Raw genomic sequence first — 25,191 nt, 5'->3', positions numbered from 1 at the left:
ACATTTCCTGTGGATAGGGGGGACTATAGCATTTCTCTCTTTTTTTTTTCCTTAAGATTTTCTTTATTAGAGAGCATGAGTGGAGGGGAGAGGCAGAGAGAGAGGGAGAAGCAAACTCCTCGCTGAGCAGTGATCCTAATGTGGGGCTCGATCCCAGGACCCAGGGTCCAGGACCTGAGCCAAAGGCAGACCCGTAACCGAGCGAGCCGCTGGGAGCCCCCTACTTTAGTGTTCTAATCATAGTGCCTTTAAAATTGTAGTCAGTGGTTTTTAACACATTTTTCTGCTTCAGCAGTTTTCACATGCTCAGCACATGCCAATCAGTAACATCTCTTGAAGTATGGAGTGATTTCTAATTGTGGGAACTCCTTTGAGAATCACTGATTTGGAATATTTTTGTAGTAAGTAACTTAAATCAACATGGTTGTGATCATCTTTACTAACTTAGACTAAGTGTCGTTCAGTAAAATCTTTATTTTATCAATAAAGAGAAACATAATTTGCTAGTAGTTCTTTTCACAGGCTCTTTATTCAACAGCCTGCATATTTGAGTTTTACTTGCACTTTTAGTGGACTGCTTATGAAGAGTAGTGATCTCTAAAACAACAAAGTTGGGCGCCTGGGTGGCTCAGTCAGTTAAGTGACTGCCTTTGGCTCAGGTCATGCTCTCAGGGTCCTGGGATCGAGTCCTGCATCAGGCTCCTTGCTTAGTAGGGAGTCTTGCTTCTCCCTCTGCCTCTCCCTCCCCCCTGCTCATGTGTGCGTGCGTGCGCTCTCTCTCTCTCAAATCTTTTTTTTTTTTAAAAGATTTATTTATTTGAGAGAGCGAGAATGAGAGAGAGAGAGTGTACATGAGAGGGGGGAGGGTCAGAGGGAGAGCAGACTCCCCACGGAGCAGGGAGCCCGATGCAGGACTCGATCCCGGGACTACAGGATCATGATCAGAGCCGAAGGCAGTCAGTCGCTCAACCAACTGAGCCACCCAGGCGCCCCTCAAATAAATCTTAAAAAAATAAAACAACGAAGTCTACATTCAATGGGATTTTATTGTTGCAGCGTTCTAAGTTGCCCTTAGAAGTAGACCAAACTGCCTAAGCGGTGTTCACATTTTTAGCGCATGGCCATTGGTGATGCCTCTATGAAGTTGATGAGTAAAAATTTGATCTGTGATGAACAGATCAAAAACAAAACCCCAAAGCAATCTAAAATAATTACTTAAATGTTTTCTTTTTTTTTTAAAGATTTTATTTATTTATTTGACAGAGAGAGAGACAGCGAGAGAGGGAACACAAGCAGGGGGAGTGGGAGAGGGAGAAGCAGGCTTCCCGCTGAGCAGGAAGCCCGATGTGGGGCTTGATCCCAGGACCCTGAGATCATGACCTGAGCCGAAGGCAGACGCTTAACGACTGAGCCACCCAGGCGCCCCTTAAATGTTATAATTTTGTCAAGTATAGTTGCCAGAACATGAAGGATTGATAAGGTTATGAATATAGGAGATTTCCCCTAATATTTCATAAATCCTATGCTAATTATAGTAAAATTTAAATTCTTATACATGGATTTCAGACATGTATTCCTTAGTCATCTAGTGCTATGAGGTTTCTCTCCCCCTCAAACTTCTAGTTAAGATACAGAATGTATTTTGGATGTTTACCAAATCTTAAGAGTAGATAAAGCCATTCCCTCCCCCAACCGTAGATGTGCTGGGTTTAATTTTAAAAGTGTAATTTTCCCTTTTTTTTGGTTAACTGGTAGATTTGAGGCGTTCTGTAAGATCTGAAGAACTATGGCAGAGTTAGGAATAACAGGGATATTTCAGAAAGAGCCAAAGGAGAAACCTACATGTTGCTATTTTGTGTTGGGTGAAAGGGAAATTGTAGTAGCCTAAGCTCCTTGTCTTTTAATAGTGTGTTTGCCTATTAGGATGCTTACTATAAAACTTCCTCTAAGAAGAATTTGTAATATGCTTAGGAAATGTAGTCCTCCATTATGCATTCACTACAGTGATAGAAAAAACAGCAACAAGTTAAAACATGGCAATTGAAAATCACTTACCGGGCGCCTGGGTGGCTCAGTTGGTTGGGCGACTGCCTTCGGCTCAGGTCATGATCCTGGAGTCCCGGGATTGAGTCCCGCATGGGGCTCCCTGCTCAGCAGGGAGTCTGCTTCTTCTTCTGACCCTCTTCCCTCTCGTGCTCTCTATCTCTCATTCTCTCTCTCTCAAATAAATAAATAAAATCTTTAAAAAAAAAAAAATCTCTTACCTATTAGGGTCTATTTAGTGTAATAGAGGAAGATTATTTAGTACCTGTTCGTGAGCTAAAGAAGAGCTTATTGAACTAGTACATTTTGTTCTTGCAGAGCCAAGTTAGCTTCAAAGATAAAATAAAATAGAAATTAGGTCTAAAAATTTTCGGGAATGTGTACAAACTAAATGATCATTAGCATCGATTTCACAGGAGTGCTTAAATGAACACATTTGTTTGGGTTTTTTAGGTGAATATTCAGGGCTGTTTTTAAGTTTTGGAAAGGAGAGTCATAATCATGCATCTTTCTTAGAAAAAACTTTTTGTTACAACAGCTAGAGGTCTATTTTGTGAGAAGTAAGAATTATTCCCTCGGATGACATCAGCGTACATGTGATTAAAATGTAAAGACGTATTTTTTTTTTCAATATTTATATTGCATAGGAATGGCCAACAAAATTAACTACTGTGATATTTATGCTTGCCCCCCCCCCAATTAAGATACTATTAAAAGTGTTTCTTCAGATTTAGGGGTTGCTTTTGAGTTTCCCTTGCCCTTTTATTTCATGAATATATATCTGATTTCTAATTGGAAAGGAATGGATTTTTAAAGAATGGGGAGATGGATCTTAGATTTTTTTGCCCTACCCTGTGGTGGTGGAAGTATTTAAAAGTTCATTTTGATGTGGCAGACAAGGTAAAGGTTTCAATATTATAACTTCTGGGCAGTTATTTGGAGATAAGATTGTCAACTGAAATTTGACCGTACCACTGATTTCTTCTCCAACCACATTTATCTCTGGAGTTAGTGGGTTCTTCAGCGCTTTTAGAAAGCTAAGGTAGGATGTATTAAAACCTTACTTTGTGATCTATTTTATAAGCTGTATATTTTTTTAAAAAGATTTTATTGAGCGAGCAGGAGCAGGAGCAAGGGGAGGGGTAGAGGGAGAAGCAGACTCCCCACTAAGCTGAAGGCAGACCCCTAATGACTGAGCCACCCAGGCGCCCCTTTATAAGCTGTTTGAAGACCCCTGTACACGGGCGCCTGGGTGGCTCAGATGGTTGGGCATCTGCCTTTGGCTCAGGTCATGATCTCCAGGTCCTGGGATAGAGCCCCATGTCAGACTCCCAGCTCAGCGGGGAGTCTGCTTCTCCCTCTGCCTCTCCCCCTGCTTGTGCACGCTCCCTCTCTCTCTCTCTTAAATGAATAAATAAAATCTTAAAAAAAAAAGACCCCTGAACAGTAGGTATTATACACATTACACATACTAATTTGTTACTTATTTAGAAGGAAATGCTTTTACCTCTACTTGTGTTATATATTAAAACATGAAGCTGAAAATTAAAAATTAAAAAAGAAGGGGCGCCTGGGTGGCTCAGTCGTTAGGCGTCTGCCTTCGGCTCAGGTCATGGTCCCAGGGTCCTGGGATTGAGCCCCCACGTCGGGCTCCCTGCTCAGCGGGAAGCCTGCTTCTCCCTCTCCCACTCCCCCTGCTTGTGTTCCCTCTTTCACTGTGGCTCTGTCAAATAAATAAAATCTTTTAAAAAAAAAATTAAAAATTAAAAAAGGTTAAAGTTCATAACAGTTTCCCCCATACACAGCACATTCTAAGACAGTCTAGTTGTAACTTTTTAATCTGGGTAAAAATTAATGTTCCATTAACTGTTTATATTTTGTGCTCGCTTCAGCAGCACATCTAAAATTGGAACGTTAACTATTTATATTTTTACCTTTTATTTGAAACAAGTAGCCAAGTGATGTAATTCACTCAGATTTTGAATCCAGTTACAAATAAATGTAGGCCTTTAAAAAGCTAGTATTAAGGGATTCTGTCTTTGGTTATTACTCAAGATTAGCCTTTGCCTTAGCAGTGGTCTCCTTCCCCCTGCATTTTTAATAGGATATAGCTGTATGAGGAAATATTAAGTTAATAAATTAGTTCCTGTATGGGGCACCTGGGTGGCTCAGTTGGTTAAGCAACTGCCTTCGGCTCAGGTCATGATCTCAGGTCCTGGGATCGAGCCCTGCATCGGGCTCTCTGCTCAGCGGGAAGCCTGCTTCTCCCTCTCCCACTCCCCCTGCTTATGTTCCCTCTCTCGCTGTCTCTCTCTCTCTCTCTCTCTCTCTCTGTCAATTAAATAAATAAATAAATACAAATCTTTAAAAAAAAATAAATTAGTTCCTGTCATGTGACCTATACCATATTTTCAGGTGTAGTGTCACAGTGTAGCAGAAAAACAGCATTTCTATAGGCGAGCTTGGTCAGAAAATAAAGGTAAATGCAATTCTCCAAATAAATTTTTCATCTACAGCCAAGTTGAGAGAACTTTACATTACATACATACTCATATACTCATCTCCAAGATTTTCACATTAACATTTACTAGTTGCTTTATCATATATCCATCTTTCTATCCATCTTATTTTTTTTAAATATTTATTTATATGATAGAGAGAGAGAGTGCAAGCAGGGGGAGCAGTAGAGGGAGAGGGAGAAGCAGGCTTCCCGCTGAGCAGGGAGCCCGACGCGGGGCTCGATCCCAGGACCCTGAGATCATGACCTGAGCCCAAGGCAGATGCCTAACCATCTGAGCCACCCAGGCACCCCTATCCATCTTATTTTTTAATGCATTTCAGGACAAACTCATGTTTTTAATTCATTATTTGAGAGCAGAATTCTTTATGTTACAGACTCAAAGTGTAAAAACTAGTATCTCATCTGCTCTCTCCAAATTGTTTTAATTGTGTAAAAATTAGTCTCGGTGGGTCATGCAAAATGTGCTTTAAAGGCAAATAGCATTTATTAAAGCCATTTCCTTAATTTATTGACTAGTGTATTACATATGGTCCCCAACTTAATGATACCTTAACTTAAAATCTTTCAACTCTATGATGGTGTGAAAGTGGTATGCATTCAGTAGAAACCATACTTTGAGTGTTGAGTTTTGATATCTTCCCAGGCTAGCACTATGCGATATCCTACTCTCGTGACCACGGGCAGTGGCAGCGAGCCGCAGCTCCCAGTCAGCCGTACAGTCACAAGGGGGAACAACTGATAGGCTTAGAACCATTCTGTTTTTCACTTTCAGTACAGTATTCAGTAAATCACATGTGCTACTCGATACTTTGTTATAAAATAGGCATTGTATTAGATGATTTTGCCCAACTATAGGCTAATGTGTTCTGAGCACATTTAAGGTAGGCTAGGCTAAGCTATGATGACTGGTAAGTTGTGTATTAAATGCATTTTCAGCTTACAGTGGGCTTATCAGGAGGTAACACCATAGTAAGTCAAGGAAGATCTGTATTTTTCTGAGTATACACATTCATCTCTGGATAAATGAGGGCTCTGTTTTTACTTAAACACAAGACTTGCACATACACTTAGTTTTGTTGTGTGTGTAGATTCTTTTGCTTACAGCTTGGCTGTAATCTGTCTGGGTGTCTGTGGTGTTGAGGCCATTCAACCTGTTTTTTGTTCTTAGTATCAATTTGGTGTAGGCTTCTGCTTAGTGGACTCTCAAATCCTGTGGTTTTGTGTCAAAATCATATCTTCTGAAAGATCGGTCTCATTTTATTCATAAATGGTCTTAAATGGATTGCAGTTTTACTGCCAGTAATAAATTAGAGAATGTGAGAACATTAAATGTTCAAAAGCATGAAGCAAGGGAATTCACTGAATAGGGTGAATCTAGCCAAAATGCCTGTGTTGCCCTGAATTTGACTTTTTAACCCGTAGAACAATTCTCTCAAAAGAACAAACTGCGAAGTTGCAAAAACGCTCTGTTGGTGGTATAATAATAAGGTATGGAACGAAAACAGGTGAAGCCAACTTAAAAAATTGGAGATGCTTTCTGTGTGATTTAGTTACAAAGAATATGTAAATTTGTGTTTTGCTCATCAAAAAAAGGGTAGGTCTTTGAGAATTTGAAGTGGGACACTATTGCAGGAATGAAGGAGATGAATTTTTTTTCTTTAGATTTTATTTATTTACTTGAGAGAGAGCAAGCGGAGTGCTCGCGAGAGAGTGCGCGCACGGGGGCAAGGGGTGGGGAGTGATGCAGGGAGCCCGACACAGTGTTCCATCCCAGGACCCCAGGATCATGACCTGAGCCAAAGGCAGACACTTAACCGACTGAGCCACCCAGGTGCCCCGAAGGAGATGAAATTTAAGCAATAATTAGTTTGAACAGATAAATTCTTGCTAACTTGAGTACGTCTTAACAACTGGCAGGGTGGCAAGTGTTGATGATGCAGATGCTACCAAGATCTCATCCAACAAGTTTTACATTTTTTTAGTTGGACAATTCATTGCTATTTAGAGAATGTGCCTATAAATGACTGTTATTGCTGTTACCTGCTTGATGCTTGAGCTGCTTGATACTAGAAGTTTTGCATATTTTTCATCACTATTAATGGGAATTATGGTTGCCTAAGAGTTTTTGTCTATGAGCAACAATTTTAGAAACACGTTTGGAGCTTATTAAAGAAATATGTAAATATTAATGGAGAAATACATAAATATTAAATGGACCATAGATTATTTGTAGGGAGTGAAGTTCTTTTTTCCAAAAGTTTCTCAAACCATAGTTAATTTGTAGATATCAACATAAATTTAAAAATATTATGTTGGTTTCATGTAAAGAGATACTTCTAACAAGTGAAATTCCAAATACGTAAGTAGGGGATTTAAAATGTGGTAAGTAACATTGACTTGAAAAATGATAGTATTTTATAGGAAAAAGTTGAAATAAAGAGAAGCTTAAATGTCAGGTTATAGCTGACTTAAGATAATTTTTAAATATTTCATCTATCATGATTACCTTAACCTGTCTCATGTATTTATTCCTTTTTATTTTTTAAATTTCATTTATTCATTTATTTTTGAGAAAGCAGGTGTGTACGCAAGCAGAAATGTGCACAAGTTGTGGGGGAGGGGCAGAGGGAGAGGGAGAATCCCAAGCAGGCTCCACGCCCCTGTGCAGAGCCTCAAGTAGGGCTCTATCCCATGACTCTGAGATCATGACCTGAGCTGAAATGAAGAGTCGGACTTAACTGACTGAGCCACCCAGGTGCCCTTATTTATTTCTTTTAAAAACCTTTTTAGGTGGGGCGCCTGGGTGGCTCAGTCGTCAAGCGTCTGCTGTCAGCTCAGGTCATGGTCCCAGGATCCTGGGATCGAGCCCCGCATCGGGCTCTCTGCTCGGCGGGAAGCCTGCTTCTCCCTCTCCCGCTCCCCCTGCTTGTGTTCCTGTTCTCGCTATGTCTGTGTCAAATGAATAAATAAAATCTTTAAAAAAAAAATAAAAACCTTTTTAGGTAAGATAAATTGTAAGGAATAAAATAACAATGGATAATAAAATAATGACACCCTCATATATTCAACGCAGCTTAAGAAATATATATTGCTATTGTTATTTTTGAATGAGCAGGTGAAAACTGTGAATACAGATTAAAGCAATAAAACACTATACTTTTGAAGGTAGAAATCCTAGCTGATATTCTTTGGTGATATACATTGAATAAATAGTACAAGGATTGAAATTAAAAGATAAAAGATTTAAGATTAAGTAATTTAAAAATTTTAACTTTCCCACCTGAGACACCTTAAGAGAGATACAGGGCCTTGTAAGCCTGAAAGAGAGGTAATCAATCATAGATATGAAACAACTATTTCATATCTAGGGTAGTATGTTTAAAGTACAGTAATAACTATTATGATTGCAGTTACTATTTTTGAGTGCTTATTCTGAGCCAAGCATCACACTCCCCCCTTTATCTCATTTAGTCCTCACCAAAGCCTTTTGCTACAAATACTGTTCTCTCTCTTTCATAGATGAACCGTGATTCTGAGAGGTTTAGGAAGCTTTTCTTCAAGGTCATGCAGTCAGCAAACGGCAGTTATTACTAATCTGCCTTCAACCATACGTAACATTTAAAAAATTTGCCACCCTTACTTACCTTGATGATAGATTGAAATTAAAACTAGTTTAGTGTGTATATAGCTTTTTGTGCTAGTCGTTAGTTACATTTAGTGTGGTCTGGTATCTGTGCTACAGGGAGCTATTTCAAGGTTGTGTTACAGGATTAAATCATCACTTGAACGCTGTGCTTGGAGGAACCCCAGACTTGCCTTCACTCATTTTCCAGTGGTTCTCTTGAAGTTCTTCCAAGTCTCACTTTGAATGATACATAGTCCGTACAGAATATTCTTATCCTATTTCTTCTGCATTTTTCTGATATTTGTGTATTGCCATTATCCACTAGTGAGTTATTTGTGTGTCCAGGAGTATCCTCATGGTCTAAAAGAGTTAGTGCAGTTTCCAGACCAGTTGCCTTTTTATTAGATTAAATGACTGCATCACAAAGTGGTTGAGGTTTTATTGACAATATAAAATAGCTTTACCTGAAAATTTGGAGAGGTTAATATTACACTGTTGAGAAGTAGGTCCCAGCCTCAGATCTCATTAATCCGGTTATTTTAAAAGTTCAGGTGTTAGTTAAAATAGTATTTTTCTGTTATTGAGCTCCTTAAAGACTATCTTGGAATCCTATATTCGTAGGAAATTTCTGTCATGTTTGTTTTGAACACTTCATTTAAAAAAAAATTTTTTTTAGCCTTTTTTAAAAATATTTATTTATTTATTTATTTATTTATTTATTGATGGAGAGAGAGAAGGAGAGGGAGAAGCAGGCTCTCTGCTGAGCAAGGAGCTTGATTCGGGGCTCGATCCCAGAACCCCGGGATCATGACCTGAGCTGAATGCAGACATTCAACCCACTGAGCCACCCAGGCACCCCGTTTAAAAAATTTTTAAAGCTTATCTATAGACAGAAATATTCAGCCTTGGAGCTTTCCTTTTTCTTTTATTTCTTTTGCCTTGTGTTGAGTATGGCAGTTTGTTTCATTGTTTGAAATTGTGTGAAGGTAATAATTGGAATAGTTCTAAATTAATCCAGGAATGTACTGTCAAATGATACATCTGTAATTACATGGTCAGAATGAATTTATTTTGAGTTCCTAAATTCGAGGGAAGGTTTTACTGCTTAGGTTAAATAGAGTGTAGAGTTAAGTAGATTGAGTCCACAGTCTGGCCCAACTCCTTACCAGCTGTGTGACCAGGGAGAAGTGATATAAATTCTCTAAGTTTTCTTGTCAATAAAATGGGAATCATCATATCTGTACCATGGTGGTGTTATGGAGACAAAATGAGGTAGATAGATAAATGCATAGTCAAGGCCTGGTCTAATCATTAACACGTGATGAATACTCAATGGACCTTGTTTTCAGGACATGTCTTAAATCTTTTTATTAGAGTCACCATGCCTCCCCAATTTCAGGGTAATCTTTACTGAGGGCTCAAAATAAAAAAGGGTTATCCTGATTTACATTATGAGGCTATGCAGACACTAGTAATACATAGCACTGAATTATCCCCTTATTTGGCTATGTAGGTGAGTATCTCCTCCCTCTCTTACCTCTCAAATATACCTGCCTATATATAACATGGCTGAAGGCAAGCTTTTCAGATAAAGGAGTACTTCCCTTTCAAAAAAAGCACTTCCATTATACTAGCCTTTTTTGGTGGTGCTTATTCAGGATTGGATGCACAATAGCAGTATCACTTGTTGCTTCCTAAAATATTAGAGATAATTGTCAGGTGTGCCGATTTTGGCCATAGGAACTTCTACTGATGTCTAGAGTGCTGAAGTACTTCTTTAATCTTATATTGTATTTTTCCGTCAACATGGTTATCTGCATCAGTATTTCTTCTATCAGGCCAGGTAATCAGTAGTTTACTTTAAAATTTTCTTAAATTTTATTTTATTGTGGTAAGAACACAACATGAGATCTGTCCTCTTAACAGATTTTTAAGTGTGCAGTACAGTATTGTTAACTATAGGCACCATGCTGTATAGCACATCTCTGGAACTTAATTATCTTGCACAGCCGAAACTTCATACCCATTGATTAGCAACTCCCCCTTTCCAGTGCACCCCAGTTCCTGGCAACCACCATTCTTCTCTCTGTTTCTATGAGTTTGACTATTTTAGATAACTCATATAATACTGCATGGAGTCATGCAGTATTTGTCCTTCTGTGACTGACTTATTTAACTTAGCATCATGTCCCCCAAAGTTCACCCATGTTGCATATTGCAAGATTTCCTTTTTCAAGGCTGAATAATACTCCATTGTATGTGTATGCCACATTTTTTTTATTCATTCATCCGTTGATGGACTTGAAGTTGTTTCCGCATCTTGGCTCTTATAGAAAATGCTGCAATCAACATGGGAGTGTTGGCTCTTCAAGATCCTAATTTCAGTTCTTTTGGATAAATACCTGGAAGTTTGATTGCTGGATCATATGGTAGTTCTATTTTTAATTTTTAGGAACTTCCATACTGTTTTCCATACTGCTTACACCATTTTACATTCCCACTAACAATAGTCAGTTTCTCTACATCCTTGCCAAAACATGTTGTCTTTTGGGGTTTTCGTTTGTTTGTTTTGATAATAACCATTGTAATAGGTGTGAGGTAATATCTCATGCCCCCCCCTTTTTTTTTTTCAGATTTTACTTATTTATTATTTTTAGGCAATCTCCACACGCGGGGCTTAAACTCACAATCCCGAGATCAAGATTTGCATGCTCCATCGCCTGAGCCAGCCAGGCACCCCCTCTTGTTCTTTTGAGTTGCATTTCTCTGATAGTGACATTGAACATCTTTTCACATACCTGTTGGCCATTTATATATCTTCTAGTAGTTTAATTTTATATTAATGTGTGTGTTAGATCTTCTCTCCCTTTCTCCTTTTATCTATCCTAACCTAAGAACTCTCTGGAGTCTGGTGCTTTCATCACCACCAAGTTCCTAGGTCTTCGGAAAGTTGTAGAAAAGCCTTCTTGATGTAAACTTTTTTAAATTCCCCTCCTAAAAGATCTGTTTGGGTTACGTATTCCCCTAAATCAGTGATACCTATGAAGTCATCTTTAGGATTCCCCCCGGGTCATGCTCTAAGTTCTTTGGGGCTATCATTTTAAAGTCTCTATTATTTTTCCCTCACTTCCATTTTAAATTTAAAGTCCCTTAATGATATCAGTCACTCTTCACTCAAGTACATTTTTTGTCAGTTTTCTAAGATAGGCCTTGGTACAGAGTCTGTCATTCAGATATCTTAAGTTATGGACTAGCAATCCAAACTCCACTCTTCAGTATCGGCCATCACCTTTTCTGTCCTCCTTTCTTATTCCCTTATTCCAGTCTTCAGTCGTAGTATATAAGGGAAAGATAACATCTGTAGACCTGTATTTTTCACTATTTTGGCATATTTTCAGAGATCCTACCTAAGTTTCTTTTCAGCAGCATCATTTACTGCAAATGATTTAGAAGGCAGGAAAAATGTTTGCTGGTTTTAATAAGTCTTAGTTGGCTGCCTGTTTCATCTCAGATACACAATCCAGGAAAAAAACAAAATGCACCAACTGTCAGGACTATATTTAGCTGTCTCCATACATACTAGTAGGAAGATGTCAGTTGACTGTAATTTCCTTTCTAAGATTTCCCTAACCTTGCTGTTACTTGTGGTTCTCTTATTCCTCAGAGCATGAGTTGATGCTTTTCCAGATGATTTGACAAAACCTTATTTATGAGTACTTGTTAGAACATGAAGTTTAAAGTGGACATCAGAATTTCCCGTGGGGTTGCTGCATTTCATTCATTCACTCAAATACTTACTGAGCACCTGTTTTGTGTCAGGAACTCTTGTAGGCTCTGGGTACACACACACACACACACACATGTTAATGAGCTTAATAGGCAGAAATGCTTCTCTCTGGATATGGTAGCAGGATTAGATGGATAATAAATTGCACATTAGAAAGTGAAAGGTGCCATAGAGGAAAAATGAGCAGGAGTCAGAGGGAATTGAAGGTGTAGAATGAGGAGAGTGATTACAACTTATAACAGGATAGTTAGGGTAGGCCTCATTATAAAAGTGACATTTGAATACAGATTTGAAGGACATGTGAGCCATGTAGGTATCTAGGGGAAGAGTGTTCTACATAGAGTATAGAGGCCTTTGCCACTTTGCTAATACAAAAACAAGTAGTAAGAATGAAGAAAGCAATTTCAAAATAGCAGTGTCTTTTAAAAAATGTTTTTGCTGTGCAGGTATATATACTCAAGAGAAATAAAAACATGTTCATACAAATGTATATAGCAGCATGATTCATAATAGCAAGAAAGTAGAAACAACACAAATGTCCATTAACTGATAAATAAACAGAATGTGGTATATCTATACAATAGAAGGAAACTAATCCATGCCAGAGTGTGGATGAACTTTGATAATGTCATGCTAAGTGAAAGAAGGCAGTCACAGAGACCACATTATTTATGACTCATTTATATGAGATGTCTAAAATAGGCAAATCCATAGTGACAGAAAGTAGATAAGTGGTTGCCAGGTGCTGGGAGTGAGTGGGAATGAGGAGTGACTGCTAACAGGGTTTCTTTTTGGGGGCATAAAAATGTTCTAAAAACAACATTGGTTGTAGAACTCTGAATATACTAAAAACCCCTGAATTGTACACCTAAAAAGGGTGAATTCTATGGTGTGTGAATTGTATCTTAAAAAGCTGTTACAGAAGTGTTTTTTTTGAATGAAATTAGTTTTATTCAAGTTATTAAAAGAATGCTGAATAAAAAAAAATTAGACCAGTGTGAACCATAATATGTTTGGAACCATAATTCTAGCTATTTAGTGTGCATTAACACTTGGTATGTATCCAGTATTTTTAAAAGTACATTTCTAATTAAGGGCAGGGAGAGATGGTCAAGTCACACAAGAAGAAATAAATGACCATATTCATTTTAACTTTTATGCAGTATGAAGCAAATTATGTAGTATTTTCAAAATTTATCAGTCTTTTCCTTAGTAAATAGTTCCAATAATTTATCCTGTACAGTTAGCTAAATTTAAATTTTTTTCATGAAGTTAAGTGGGTTCTGGATTTCATACACTTCTGGGTTACAGTCAGTAGACTAATTTTAAAATATGACAACATGGTCCCTCTGCATGAAGCTGGTAGGAAGCTATTACCATGTGATCCATCACACAAGTTTAGAGTCCTGAACTGTTTGGTCTATGTACTCTTCAGCCAGAAGAGTTCACTCACCAAACGTTTTAGGTTTCTAAACACTTACTGTCAATTTCTGTACTTAGCTTGATGCTTGTGATTACACTATAAGTAGCATTGTTCTAGTATATTCATCTAATGGAATACCATATAGCCTTAAAAAATCACTTTTTAAAAGAATATTTAATTCCATAGAAGGTTCTGTAGAAGAAGGTTAAAATTGTGTGAAAATGGGCTTAAGCAGTACAATTGACAATCTCAATTTTGTTTTATTTTTATTTTATTTATTTATTTTTTAACCAGCCCTGAAAGAAACTATTTATGTATTTGACAGAGAGAGACACAGCAAGAGAGGGAACACAAGCAGGGGGAGTGGGAGAGGGAGAAGCAGGCTTCCCGCTAAGCAGGGAGTCCGATGTGGGGCTCGATCCCAGCACCCTGGGATCATGACCTGAGCCGAAGGCAGATGCCTAATGACTGAGCCACCCAGGCACCCCTCTCAATTTTGTTTTAAAAAAGCCTATTCTAGGGGCACCTGGGTGGCTCAGTTGGTTAAGCATCTGCCTTCAGCTCAGGTCATGATCCCAGGGTCCTGGGATTGAGCCCCATGTCGGGCTCCCTGCTCAGCAGGGAGTCTGCTGCTCCCTCTGCCTCTCCCCCTGCTTGTGCTCTCTCTCAAATAAATAAATAAAATAAAATAAAATAAAAATTAAAAAAGCCTATTCTAAATAGAAGAAGGGAGGCTAGAATGATTATCTTTAGATGCTAGGATTTGCATTATGAGCATTTTAGATTTTTTACTGTGGACATGCATTACTTTTGTAATGAAAATATTGTTATTTTTAAGTTAAATTGTATTTACAGTGGGTCTCCTTAAAGTGACAGTGACAATAGAACAGCTGGCTCTTAGTAACTCAGAAACCTTTTGGAATTGATTTGATACTTGGCAAACATTTTTAGGTGCCTATATTGTGCAAGGGCATTGTTTGGTAATGTGAGATTTAAAGATTCATTTACATGAACATTTTTTATTAGATTCTTTACTCTTGGGATGTTGAGGGCAATTCTTGTCCTCAAGAAACCCAGTGTAGTGGAGGGGAGCAATCACAATATGGTGTGCTAAAGTATGTGAGAGAGACGTGAACAGACCAGTGCCTGTTCCTTAAAACCTGTGGTCTTGTAGAAGAATCTGTGCCTTAAAATCAGTACTACATGGCAAGCTCTGAAAGTATGGTATGGGAGATTCAGGAAAAACTCGAAGGATAACTGTACTAAATTCAGCCATATTTTTATCTTTTAGGTTTCAGCACAAAATGAACATAATTAGGGAGAACAAGGATTTGGCATGTTTCTACACAACAAAACATTCATGGAGGGGAAAGTAAGTATTTCTGTTGGTTTTATTTTTCTGTGCCTCTGTGAAGTATCATTTTAAACATAATTTTCAATATCTTGAGTAGTACCACACAGCTCACTTTTGCCATTTAGCCCTTCTCTTCTGAAAAGCATATGTGCATATTTTAAATGCAAATCCTACACTTGGAATAAATTATTGTTCTTTTTTTCTTTTGACATTTCTGGTTTTCTGTCTGTGTTAGGTAAGAGTTGGTAATAATTAAAAGTAACAAAAGGAAAACAGACCATCTGTCTACCTTCTTCGATGTTGTCAGTTAATGATCGGATTATGTAGTAGTGGCAGAGTATTAATTCCATAGCTTTATTGCCCGGAGACTAACCTGTGTGTGATGGCTACATTTTTGTGTCGATTTGCCTGTCAGAGAAATATGCTAATAGTGTTTTTATAATCTTTCTTTAGTCCTATAATGAATTTAAAAAAATTGGGTTTGCTCTGATTTTTTCCTTGGGAGAGGAAGTGACATTTTTTAGTAGGCTGCCTGGTCAGACCAAGATGTTGATGCTTCTGTTTCCTTTTTGTAAAACCGGTGATAATTCCTACCCCTCAGATTGCTGTGAGGACTAAATGAAGTGACATGGAGCATGTGAAGGTTTTAAAATCATGCCTTAAATACATTGAGTATTCAGTGGATGGCACCTGTTGATCATTACCAAAAAAAAGTTTCCTGTCTAATCCTTTTAAGTAGTAATAAGTAAAATGAGTGTCCCACACTTCGACAAATAGGTGACTACATTATTCCAAATCAGGCCTCAGATAAACCATGCCACATACACAAAGCCAGTAACTTTGGATCTTTTTCTGAACTTTTCATCTTTTAGGTAATAGTGTAATAACTTCTTAGAATGGTGCAACATCTGAATTCTGTAGTGTTTCTGGTTTGTGTTAGCAAACTGACTATAATTTTGAAAGATAGAGTGTACGAGCTCCTAAATTAGGGAGCATAACTGTTATAGTTGTAGAATATTTCTCTTGAAATTTTTTCTTCATTTAATTTCATTGAGCAAAGTTAGAAAATTAACATACCCAGGGTAGTGTGAGTCTCTTTAGTTCTTTGAATCAGCCTTAAAAAAGATTGTGTATTGAAATTATTTTTATTTTTTCCTCAAGTGGTAGGTTGCTCTGATCATCATACTCTAACTTCTATTTTTAATACAAGTATAGCATAGTGAAACAATAATTCTAAAGAATAAGCTTACTGAACACTTTGTTTTGTGAGCTTGTCAGTAATTGTGATATCTGGAGAAGTTTTTTTTTGATGTTCTAGGAAAGTTGTGACTAAGACTTAAGACAATCCTCTTTCTTTACCTTCTGTAGTAATTTGGAGCAGAACTGTTTATTTGCTCTCAGTACAATTCCTTGCCTCCATCATTGACACCTTGAAACTTTTTTGTTTTGTTTTATAACATCTTTATTAAGATAAAATTTTCATAACATAAAATTCACCTTTTTAAAGTGTACCATTAGTGGTTTTTAATATATTCAATAGAGTAGTGGACACTAACCATTTTTGGAGCCCTTTCATCACCTTCCCCAAAATCTTCTCTAATAATATTAGCAATTACTTCCCTTTTTTCCTATCTTCTCAGCATCTGGCAGCCACTAATCTACTTTCTGTCACAAGATTAGCTTTTTTTTTAGATTTGTTTATTTTGAGCGAGGTAGCGCGCGTGCACACGAACACAGAGGGAGGAGCAATCTTTTTTTTTTTTTTTAAAGATTTATTTATTTGAGAGAGAGAATGAGAGAGAGAGCACATGAGAGGGGGAGGGTCAGAGGGAGAAGCAGACTCCCTGCTGAGCAGGGAGCCCGATGCGGGACTCGATCCTGGGACTCCAGGACCATGACCTGAGCCGAAGGCAGTGGCTTAACCAACTGAGCCACCCAGGCGCCCGAGGGAGGAGCAATCTTAAGCAAAGAGAATCTTAAACAAACTCTGCTGAGTGCAGAGTCCAACATGGGGCTCCATCCCAATGACCCTGAGATCATGACCTGAGCCAAAACAGAGTCAGATGCATGATTGTCTTCTTTCACTTAGCATAACGTTTTCAAGGTTCATCCTATTGTAGCTTGTGCATTTCATGTCTTTTTAATGCCAAGTAATATTCTGTTGTATGAATTTACCACATTTTGTTTATCCACTCATCAGCTGATGGACCGTTGTTGGTATTGTTTGATTGGTAATACTGATTGGTATTGTTTCCACTTTTTTACTATTATGAATAATGCTGCTGTAAATGTCTATGTGTAACCTTATGGGTGAATGTGTATTTCCAGTTCTCTTGAGTACATATCTAGGAGTGGAATTGATGTTGTATGGAGTTATATAGAGTTACATGGTAACTCTATGTTTAACATTTTGAGGAATAGCCAAGCTTTTCCAAGTGGCTAAAGCATTTTGCAATCCTGCTATCAGGGTATAAGGAATCCACTTTCTCCACATCCTTACCAACACTTGTCATTGTCTCTTCTCTTATTTTAGCTACCCTAATGGATGTAAAGTGGTATCTCTGTCATTTTATTTTTATTATTTTTTTAAAGATTTATTTATCTCTTTTGAGAGAGAGTGGGCACATATGTGCACAAGTGGAGGGAGGGACAGAAGGAGAGCATCTTCAAGCAGACTCCCTGCTGAGTGCAGAGCCTGAGGCGGGGCTCAGCGCACAACCCCATGAGATCATGAGCTGAGCTGAAACTAACAGTCAGATGCTTAACTGACTGAGCCACCCAGGCACCCCTTGTTGTGGTTTTAATTTGCATTTCCCTGATGACTAAGATGTTGAATATCTTTTTGTGTGTTTGTTGGCCATTTGTATATTTTTCACAAAATGTCTATTCAAATAATTTATCCATTTTTTATTTGGGTTATTTGTCCTTTTATTGTTGTTGTAGGAGTTCATTATATATTCTGAATATAAGTTGCTTATCAGATACATGATTTGCAGATATTTTCTGCTATTTTGTGGGTTGTCTTTTCACTTTCTTGATGGTTATCTCCTGAAGCACAAGATTTTTGATTTTGATGAAATCCAGTTTGTTTTTCTTTTGTGATTTGTGGTTTTGGTGTCATATCTAAGAAGCCATTACCTAATCCAAGGTCTCAAAGATTTACTCCTATATTTTAAGAATTTTATAGCTTCGATTTTGGGTTAATTTTTATTGTAGTGTGAAATAGGGATGCAACTTCATTCTTTTTGCATGCGGATATCCAGTTGTCCCAGCATCATTTGTTGAAAAGATGATTCTTTCGCCGTTGAATTGTTTTGGCACTCTTGTCAAAAATAATAGGCCATAAATGTAAAGGTTTATTTCTGAACTGCCAATTTTGTCCCATTGATCTATATACCTGACCTTATGCCAGAGCTGTACTGTCTTGATTACTGTAGCTTTGTACTGTTTTAAAACTAGGAAGTTGGAGGTTCCAACTTTGTTCGTTTTCAAGATTGGGCTATTCTGGGTCTCTTGCATTTCCGTATGAATTTTAGAGTCAGGTAGTCAATTTTACAAAAAAGGCTGCTGGGATTTTGATAGGGAATTTATTAAATGTGTGGATCAAATGGAGTATTGCCACCATAACAATATTGAGACTTGATCCATGAAAGTGGGATGTCTTTCCATTTATTTACATCTTTTAAATTTTCTTTCAACAGTATTTTGTTTTTAATGTACACACCTTGAAGCTTTTACCTTCTTGAAAGATCTTGCATTTCCAGAGTGTGATAGTTATTTCATTAATCATGTAAATTATTATGTGGCACTCAAATTTTTATTATACTTACCTATTTTATGTGGCCAATTCTAATCTAACTTTAAAGCATTCCTCATCGGTCTTAATGCAAAAAAACAAATGGCTAACATTAAAAATTCTGTATTGTTTCAGAGTTGTTAATTGAATCCTTTCTCTAGAAATAAGTCTATTTACAACAAATTCTACATGTGATTTTGGGGATTTAGGGCCTCAGTTTTAAGTGACTTCATGCCTATATACATACTGCTAACCCAGGCCCAACATTCAGAAAAATGACATTGATAGTGGCAGCAAAGATGAGTAAATATTTTTCTTTCTATGTATTTCTAAGTTAAAAATATATGTCTAAATTAAACATGTCTATATATTTAGATATGTTCTAAATTAAAAATAACCTCTTTTACATATTTCTGTTGAGGATATTCATGTGACCTATTTCATATTACCTTTGTAATAGTTTTCATGTGTCTCATTTTGCAGCCACTACTCCATACTCTTAATAATTCAGGTCTATTCACGGTTAGTGTAGTCTCCTTAGCTGGCAAAGTAGCCTTTTCTCCTATGCTTGTCATTTTCCCGCTTGCAAAGTACATAACTATATGTTTGCTCGGAAGGAACAGGAAGGGGGAATAGATTTCAGGAGTAAAAAGCACTTTTCTTTCATGGAAGAGCAAAGTTTCCTTTTTGGCCTAAGCAAGCCATTTCTAATAGGAAGGAGAATGCATATATTTCAGTTAAAGCAGAAGTGCAGATTCACTTTGGGAAACTTTAGGGTGATTTTCAAAATGTAGGTTTTTAGTTTTTTCTGGGTGGAAATTACAAATAAAATCTACCTGTGGATCACTTTGGTATTTGCATACATTAATTGTAGCAAATACTCTGAATTTAAGAGTAGCACTTTAGTGTCTGCACTAGATTTTAATACGTTGGGATGGATATATGGTAATCAGTCTGTGGAATTAAATGGCAGATGCTTATGACATTCATATACAGTCTGTGTAGTGACTAGATACAGGAAATTGAGAGGAAAGTCAACTGAAAGTGAAGCTGGCAAATTTCTGATACCTTTCTTATGTGTAGAAATAGAATCCTGCAAAAGAAGAGATACTCCTCTCTTTAACCATCTGGAATTTACAAATGTCACCAACTCTGATAATCCTAGAAATCCTGAGGGTTTTTTCCCTTGCTTTATTGATCTAGCTCTTGCCCCTGCCAGCCTCTGAACCTCAGATGAGTGCATATTGAACTGTTTTTGTGTTTTCTTTATATAATTCTTTGTGCTTATTATCAGGCAATCTGGGATTTGAACATTTTTCATCCAGAAGTGCAAATAATAATGCATTTGCTTTTTAGGAATTTTGTATTTACACACAGTGTTGTATTAAAAGCAAGCTCCAGGAGCAAAGATAGTATTTTCATCTGGACATGCACATGCAAAAAAAAAAGAATCTAGGCACAGACTTTACACTTTTCACAAAAGTTAACTCAAAATGGGTCACTGACCTAAACGTGAAACACAGAAGTCTTAAAGATAACATGGGAGGGCGCCTGGGTGGCTCAGTTGGTTAAGCGACTGCCTTCGGCTCAGGTCATGATCCTGGAGTCCCAGGATCGAGTCCCACATCGGGCTCCCTGCTCAGCAGGGAGTCTGCTTCTCCCTCTGACCCTCCTCCCTCTCGTGCTGTCTCTCATTCTCTCTCTCTCAAATAAATAAATAAAATCTTAAAAAAAAAAAAAACAGAAAAAAGATAACATGGGAGAAAACCTAGATGACTCTTGGGTTTGGTGATGACTTTTTATATACAACACCAAAGGTGTGACCCATGAAAAAATGAATTGATCGGCTGGACTTCATTAAAATTAAAAATTTCTCTGCAAAAGACACTGTCAAGAGACTGTAAAAACAAGCTGGGAGAAAATATTTGTAAAAGACATTTGATGAAGGACTATTGAAAGTATACAAAGAACCCTTAAAACTCAACAATAAGAAAACCAACAACCCAATTAAAAAATGAGCCAAAGACTTTAACAGAGATCTCATCAAAGTAGAAGTACAGATGACAAACATATGAAAAGATGCTTCACATCATCAGTCATCAGGGAAATGCAAATGTCGGGATACTACTCACATTTATTGGATTGGTCAAAATCCAGAAGACTGACAGCGCCAAATGCTGACAAGGATGTGGAGCAAAGGGAACTCTCATCCGTTGCTGGTGGGAATGCAAAATGGTATAGCCACTTTGGAAGACCGTTTGGTGGTTTCTTACAAAACTCAACATCCTCTTACCATATGATCCAGCAATCACACTCCGTAGTATTTACCCAAAAGAGTTGAAAATTACATCCACACAAAAACCTGCACACACATGTTTATAGCACCTTTATTTATAATCACCAAAACTTGGAAACAACCAGGATGTCCGTCAGTAAGTGAATGGACAGATAAACTGTAGTACATGCAGATGATGAGTATTACTCAGTGCCAAAATGAAATCAACCGTCAAGCTAGGAAAGACATGAAAGAAACTTAAATGCATATTACTGACAGAAGCCAGTCTGAAAAGGTTGCATATTGTATAATTCCAACTACATGACATTGCAGAATAGGCAGAACTTTGGAGACAGTAAAAAGATGAGTAGCTGCCAAGGTTTAAGGAGGAGGGAGGGATGAAAGGTGGAGCACAAAGGATTTTTAGGGCAGTGAAACTTACTCTGTATGATACTGTAATGGTGGATACATGCCTTTATACATTTGTCCAGACCCATAGAATGTACAACACCAGAAGTGAACCCTAATGTAAACTGGACTTGGGTTGAAAATGATGTGTCAGTATAGGTTCAGGAATTAAACAAATGTATGTACCACTGTGGTGGGTGGAGTATTTGATAATAAGGGAGGCTGTGCATGGGTGGGGACAGGAAGTATTTGGGAAGTCTCTGTACCTTTGGCATAATCTTGCTGTGAACCTAAAACTGCTCTAAAAATTAAAAATATTTTTAAAAACAGCTCTATTTGAGCTGGGAAAAATACGGACCTTGTATCATGAAATTTAAGCCCTTCCATTTCATGGGATGTGCTTTAGTTCCCCTGAAAGAAACGGGACATTTTCTTACTGAGTTATTGGGATAGATAATTGCAGAGAGAGTATGTGCTATACATTCCTTCTTCCTCTTTTCTGAGGAGTACAACTTCTGATGTGAGTCATCTCAGGTGAAACTCATCTTTCAAGTGGAGTTTGACCAGAATCAGAGTATCCTGGTATCATAGGCATAGGAATGATCACTTTGCCCGTTATTTTGTTCTATGTGTTAGGTATGGATTTAGCAGTTATGGTTACTGGAAGCATAATGGTACTAATTATAATTAATTCAGTTACTCTACTGGAGTTTTGAACCCCTCCCCCCATTACTCAGCAGACTAATAGCAATAAGAATAGCTAACATTTATTGATTATAAATAGCAAGTGACAAATACTTTACATGGATTATTTCTTTTAATCCTCAGATTATGAAATAGATATATATACTATCCACATCTTTCAGTTGGAGAAACTGAAGCTTAGAGAGGTTAAGCAAATTATCAGAGGATACATAGAAAGTGAATAGTCCAGATAGTCTTCGAACCCAGGTAGTGACTCCAGAGCTGGTGGGCTAAACTAGTAAGCTGTAGTGCCTCCTTCAGCATTGCTTACCATTGATCTCCTAACTCTGAGAAATCTTGTACTGCAGTCATCCTTAGTTTCATTATTTGGTGGACTAAAATTCTAATTCAAGTAACTGGATTGTGAAGCTTTTAATAGTAAACAGAAAAACCCTAGGTTCTATGAGAATCCTAATAGCTTCTTAGAAATTGGTAGCCAAAACTTATTTTAAAATGATCGAAGGAGGAACTAGGGCGTTCAGCTTAGGAAAGAGGATTCAAAGTGAAAATCTGGTTGGCAGAAAAATTATTATATCCTATGAGAAGCTGAAAGACAGAACTTGAACCAGCAGGTGAAATTTGTGGGTAAGAATATAATTCTAAGGAACAATGGTTAGTATCTGCAGTACTGGAAAAAAAAAAAAAAAAAAAAGAATTACTCTTAAGGAAAGTTAGTTAGTTCCCTTGCACCAGTAATGAAAATTAAAACTAGCCACCTTTGCCCAGGGTACTATAAAGGTTCAAACTATATGTTATGGGGACTAGGCTAGGTAACATAAAAGCTTGTCTTCCAACTCTGATTAGATCTTTTTGGCTTATTTGAGGCCCACTGCATAGACTTATCTACTGAAAGGATTGAGGTTCTTAACTTTAAGTCTACAGCCATGCCACCCTAAATGTGCCTGATCTCATCTGATCTCGGGACCTAAGCAGGGTTGGGCCTGGTTAGTACTTGGATGGGAGGTTCTTAACTTTAAAAGTAATACACAAAGGTTTTATGACCTCAAGAAATTTGAGAACCATTATTTTATAGTAAACATAAGCTTTTTCTGTACTTTACATAAAGAAAGTAATGTTGAATTTTCTCTGTTTTGAGAGAGTTGCGAGAGAGAGAGGGAGGTGGGGGGGAGAGGGAGAGAGAGAATCTTAAGCAGACTCAACACCCAGTGTGGAGTCTGATTCGGGCTAGATTTCACAACCCTGAGATCATGACCCGAGCTGATATCAAGAGTCTGGCCACCCAGGCGCCCCTCCCAACATTTTATTTATTATTAACTAATTCAGACATCTGAAATGAACTTTAGAGTAGTTAAGAGATATGATACTTGTCAGTCATCGTTTGAAAGTTAATTCCAGACTTGAATACTCTTAACTAGCATGTATTAATTAGACATGTACAATAGTGTCAATAGATGCTCCAAAAATACCACCATCACAATATTCTTCTGCACAAAATTTCATTACCATTCAACTCTCAAAATAGAGAACATTCAACATTACTTTCTTTTCAAGCCCTGCACTGGTCATGCTGGGTGTGGAGCCTACTTTAAAAAAAAAAAAAAGTATGGCATAACATATTTTTATCTGCAGGAATTAGAATAATACAGGAGTGTTCATTTTAATGTAAGTTAATGTAAGTTTGTTAAAAAATCTGAACATCACCTGTCATATTCAAAACAAGATTACATCCCCAGCTTTTGTTTCAGATGATCTTTCTTATCTCTGTCAGCAATATCATTAGCACCTTTTTACTTGTTCTTATCTTTACCAATTGTTATGGGAGTAAAATGCCCCATTAGAAAAGGTGACCCAAATATGTTTTTTTATTTAAATAGCTTTAGTTTCCTGATTCTAAATAACATTAGAGTTCATGGGTAATGTAAATTATATTATTTATTAAGCTGTCATATTAGAATAAATCTGTGAGTTATGAAAACTTGATGGAAGAAAATCCCTTATTCCCTATAGGCATTTAATGATTTGTGTGACTTTAGTTCCTGAGTAAAATGGAAACAAGTGCAATAAGTAAAGTCAATAATTATTAATTTCTCAGTTGGGGGAAAAGGTGTTTGCCTTTACATTTCTTCATATTATATAGATGGCATCATCTGTCATAAGTTTCTCATACATTTTGTTTACTTTAGTCTTTGTTCCTTTTGTTACTTGGTTTTAATATAGCTATATTTTATAAGAACTTTTAGTATGATAATTTTAAGGAATTAGCCAGCAAATTTATCTCAAACCCATAAGAACAGCAAATTATAATTTATAAATGGCATTTTCTCTTTGCAGATAGCAAATAAAATGGGAGTATTTCATAAAAATAAGACCTTAGTCATTTCCTGATGTTACACTGGTTAAGATTGAAAAACTAGTGTGAAATTAGTTGCTATCTGACATATATTCTGTTTTAAAAACAAGAGTAAATGAGCAGATCGTAGATTTGAATGCATGTTGATGTATGATTGGATAGATTGACCTATTTAGCTATTTGACAAACACTGAGCATGTGCTGTATGCAGTGCTGGGTCCTGTGTGAGGAGTTAGAATTTCAAGATAATGAAGACATGGTACCCCCTTGAACTTAGGGAATCTTTGTTCTTTATGACTTAGGACACCAGTGACTTAGTAAAAGATACAAAAAAAATCTTAAGTTTGCAAGTGTTGTGACTAACATACCATACATGTGGGATCATTTAGATTTTAATCTCTAAATCTGGTATCTAAGGAGGCTTTACAGGTAATCTTTGAAGGTTTAGGGCTGCTTGTAAAGGTGTAAATTTTTAATGACCTAGAAGTATTTGTTCTATACTTAAAGAAAGTGCAGCGGCCATTCTAGAGGACAGAGGTAAGGGGAGCTCTCATGGAAGGGGGAGAGAGGAGAATAGAAGAGAATTCTCTTAAGAATTTCATTATAGCTTTCTTCTTAGGGAGGCTGTAGAGCCCAGTATTTTGTCTGAGAGATAGGTCTGAGTTTACTAGTCTTGACGACAGTATTTTGGGCCTAATGGGCACTTAACTTCAGGATCCTTTTGCTGAAGGGTCTAGAATGTGCTCTCTCCAGTTATGGTAGTCACTGACCAGCTGTGACTTTAAATTTAAAGTAATTAAATATAAATAAAATTTAAAATTCACTTGCATTAGCCACATTTCAAGTGCTCAGTAGCTACATGTGGCTCATGGCTACCTCATTAGACAGTGTAGATAGAGAACGT

The 25,191-nt window shown here is 37.2% G+C and overlaps 1 protein-coding gene across 3 annotated transcripts in view; it reads left to right on the top strand.

Annotated features, from left to right (window-relative positions):
* DNAJC13 (DnaJ heat shock protein family (Hsp40) member C13) overlaps positions 1 to 25,191 on the top strand; it is a 118,557-nt gene that overhangs the window by 2,461 nt on the left and 90,905 nt on the right. For all 3 annotated transcript variants that reach the window (XR_013447598.1, XM_078071748.1, XM_078071745.1), the window contains exon 2: positions 14,691 to 14,771. Coding sequence is in view for 2 of the 3 variants with exons in the window: in XM_078071748.1 (XP_077927874.1) it covers positions 14,704 to 14,771 (68 nt within the window). In the remaining variant the exon portion in view is untranslated. The remainder of the gene's footprint in view (positions 1 to 14,690; positions 14,772 to 25,191) is intronic.

Source organism: Halichoerus grypus, chromosome 1, assembly GCF_964656455.1.
Source record: "Halichoerus grypus chromosome 1, mHalGry1.hap1.1, whole genome shotgun sequence".
Lineage (NCBI taxonomy): Eukaryota > Metazoa > Chordata > Mammalia > Carnivora > Phocidae > Halichoerus > Halichoerus grypus.
This window is presented reverse-complemented; position numbering and strand designations above follow the sequence as displayed.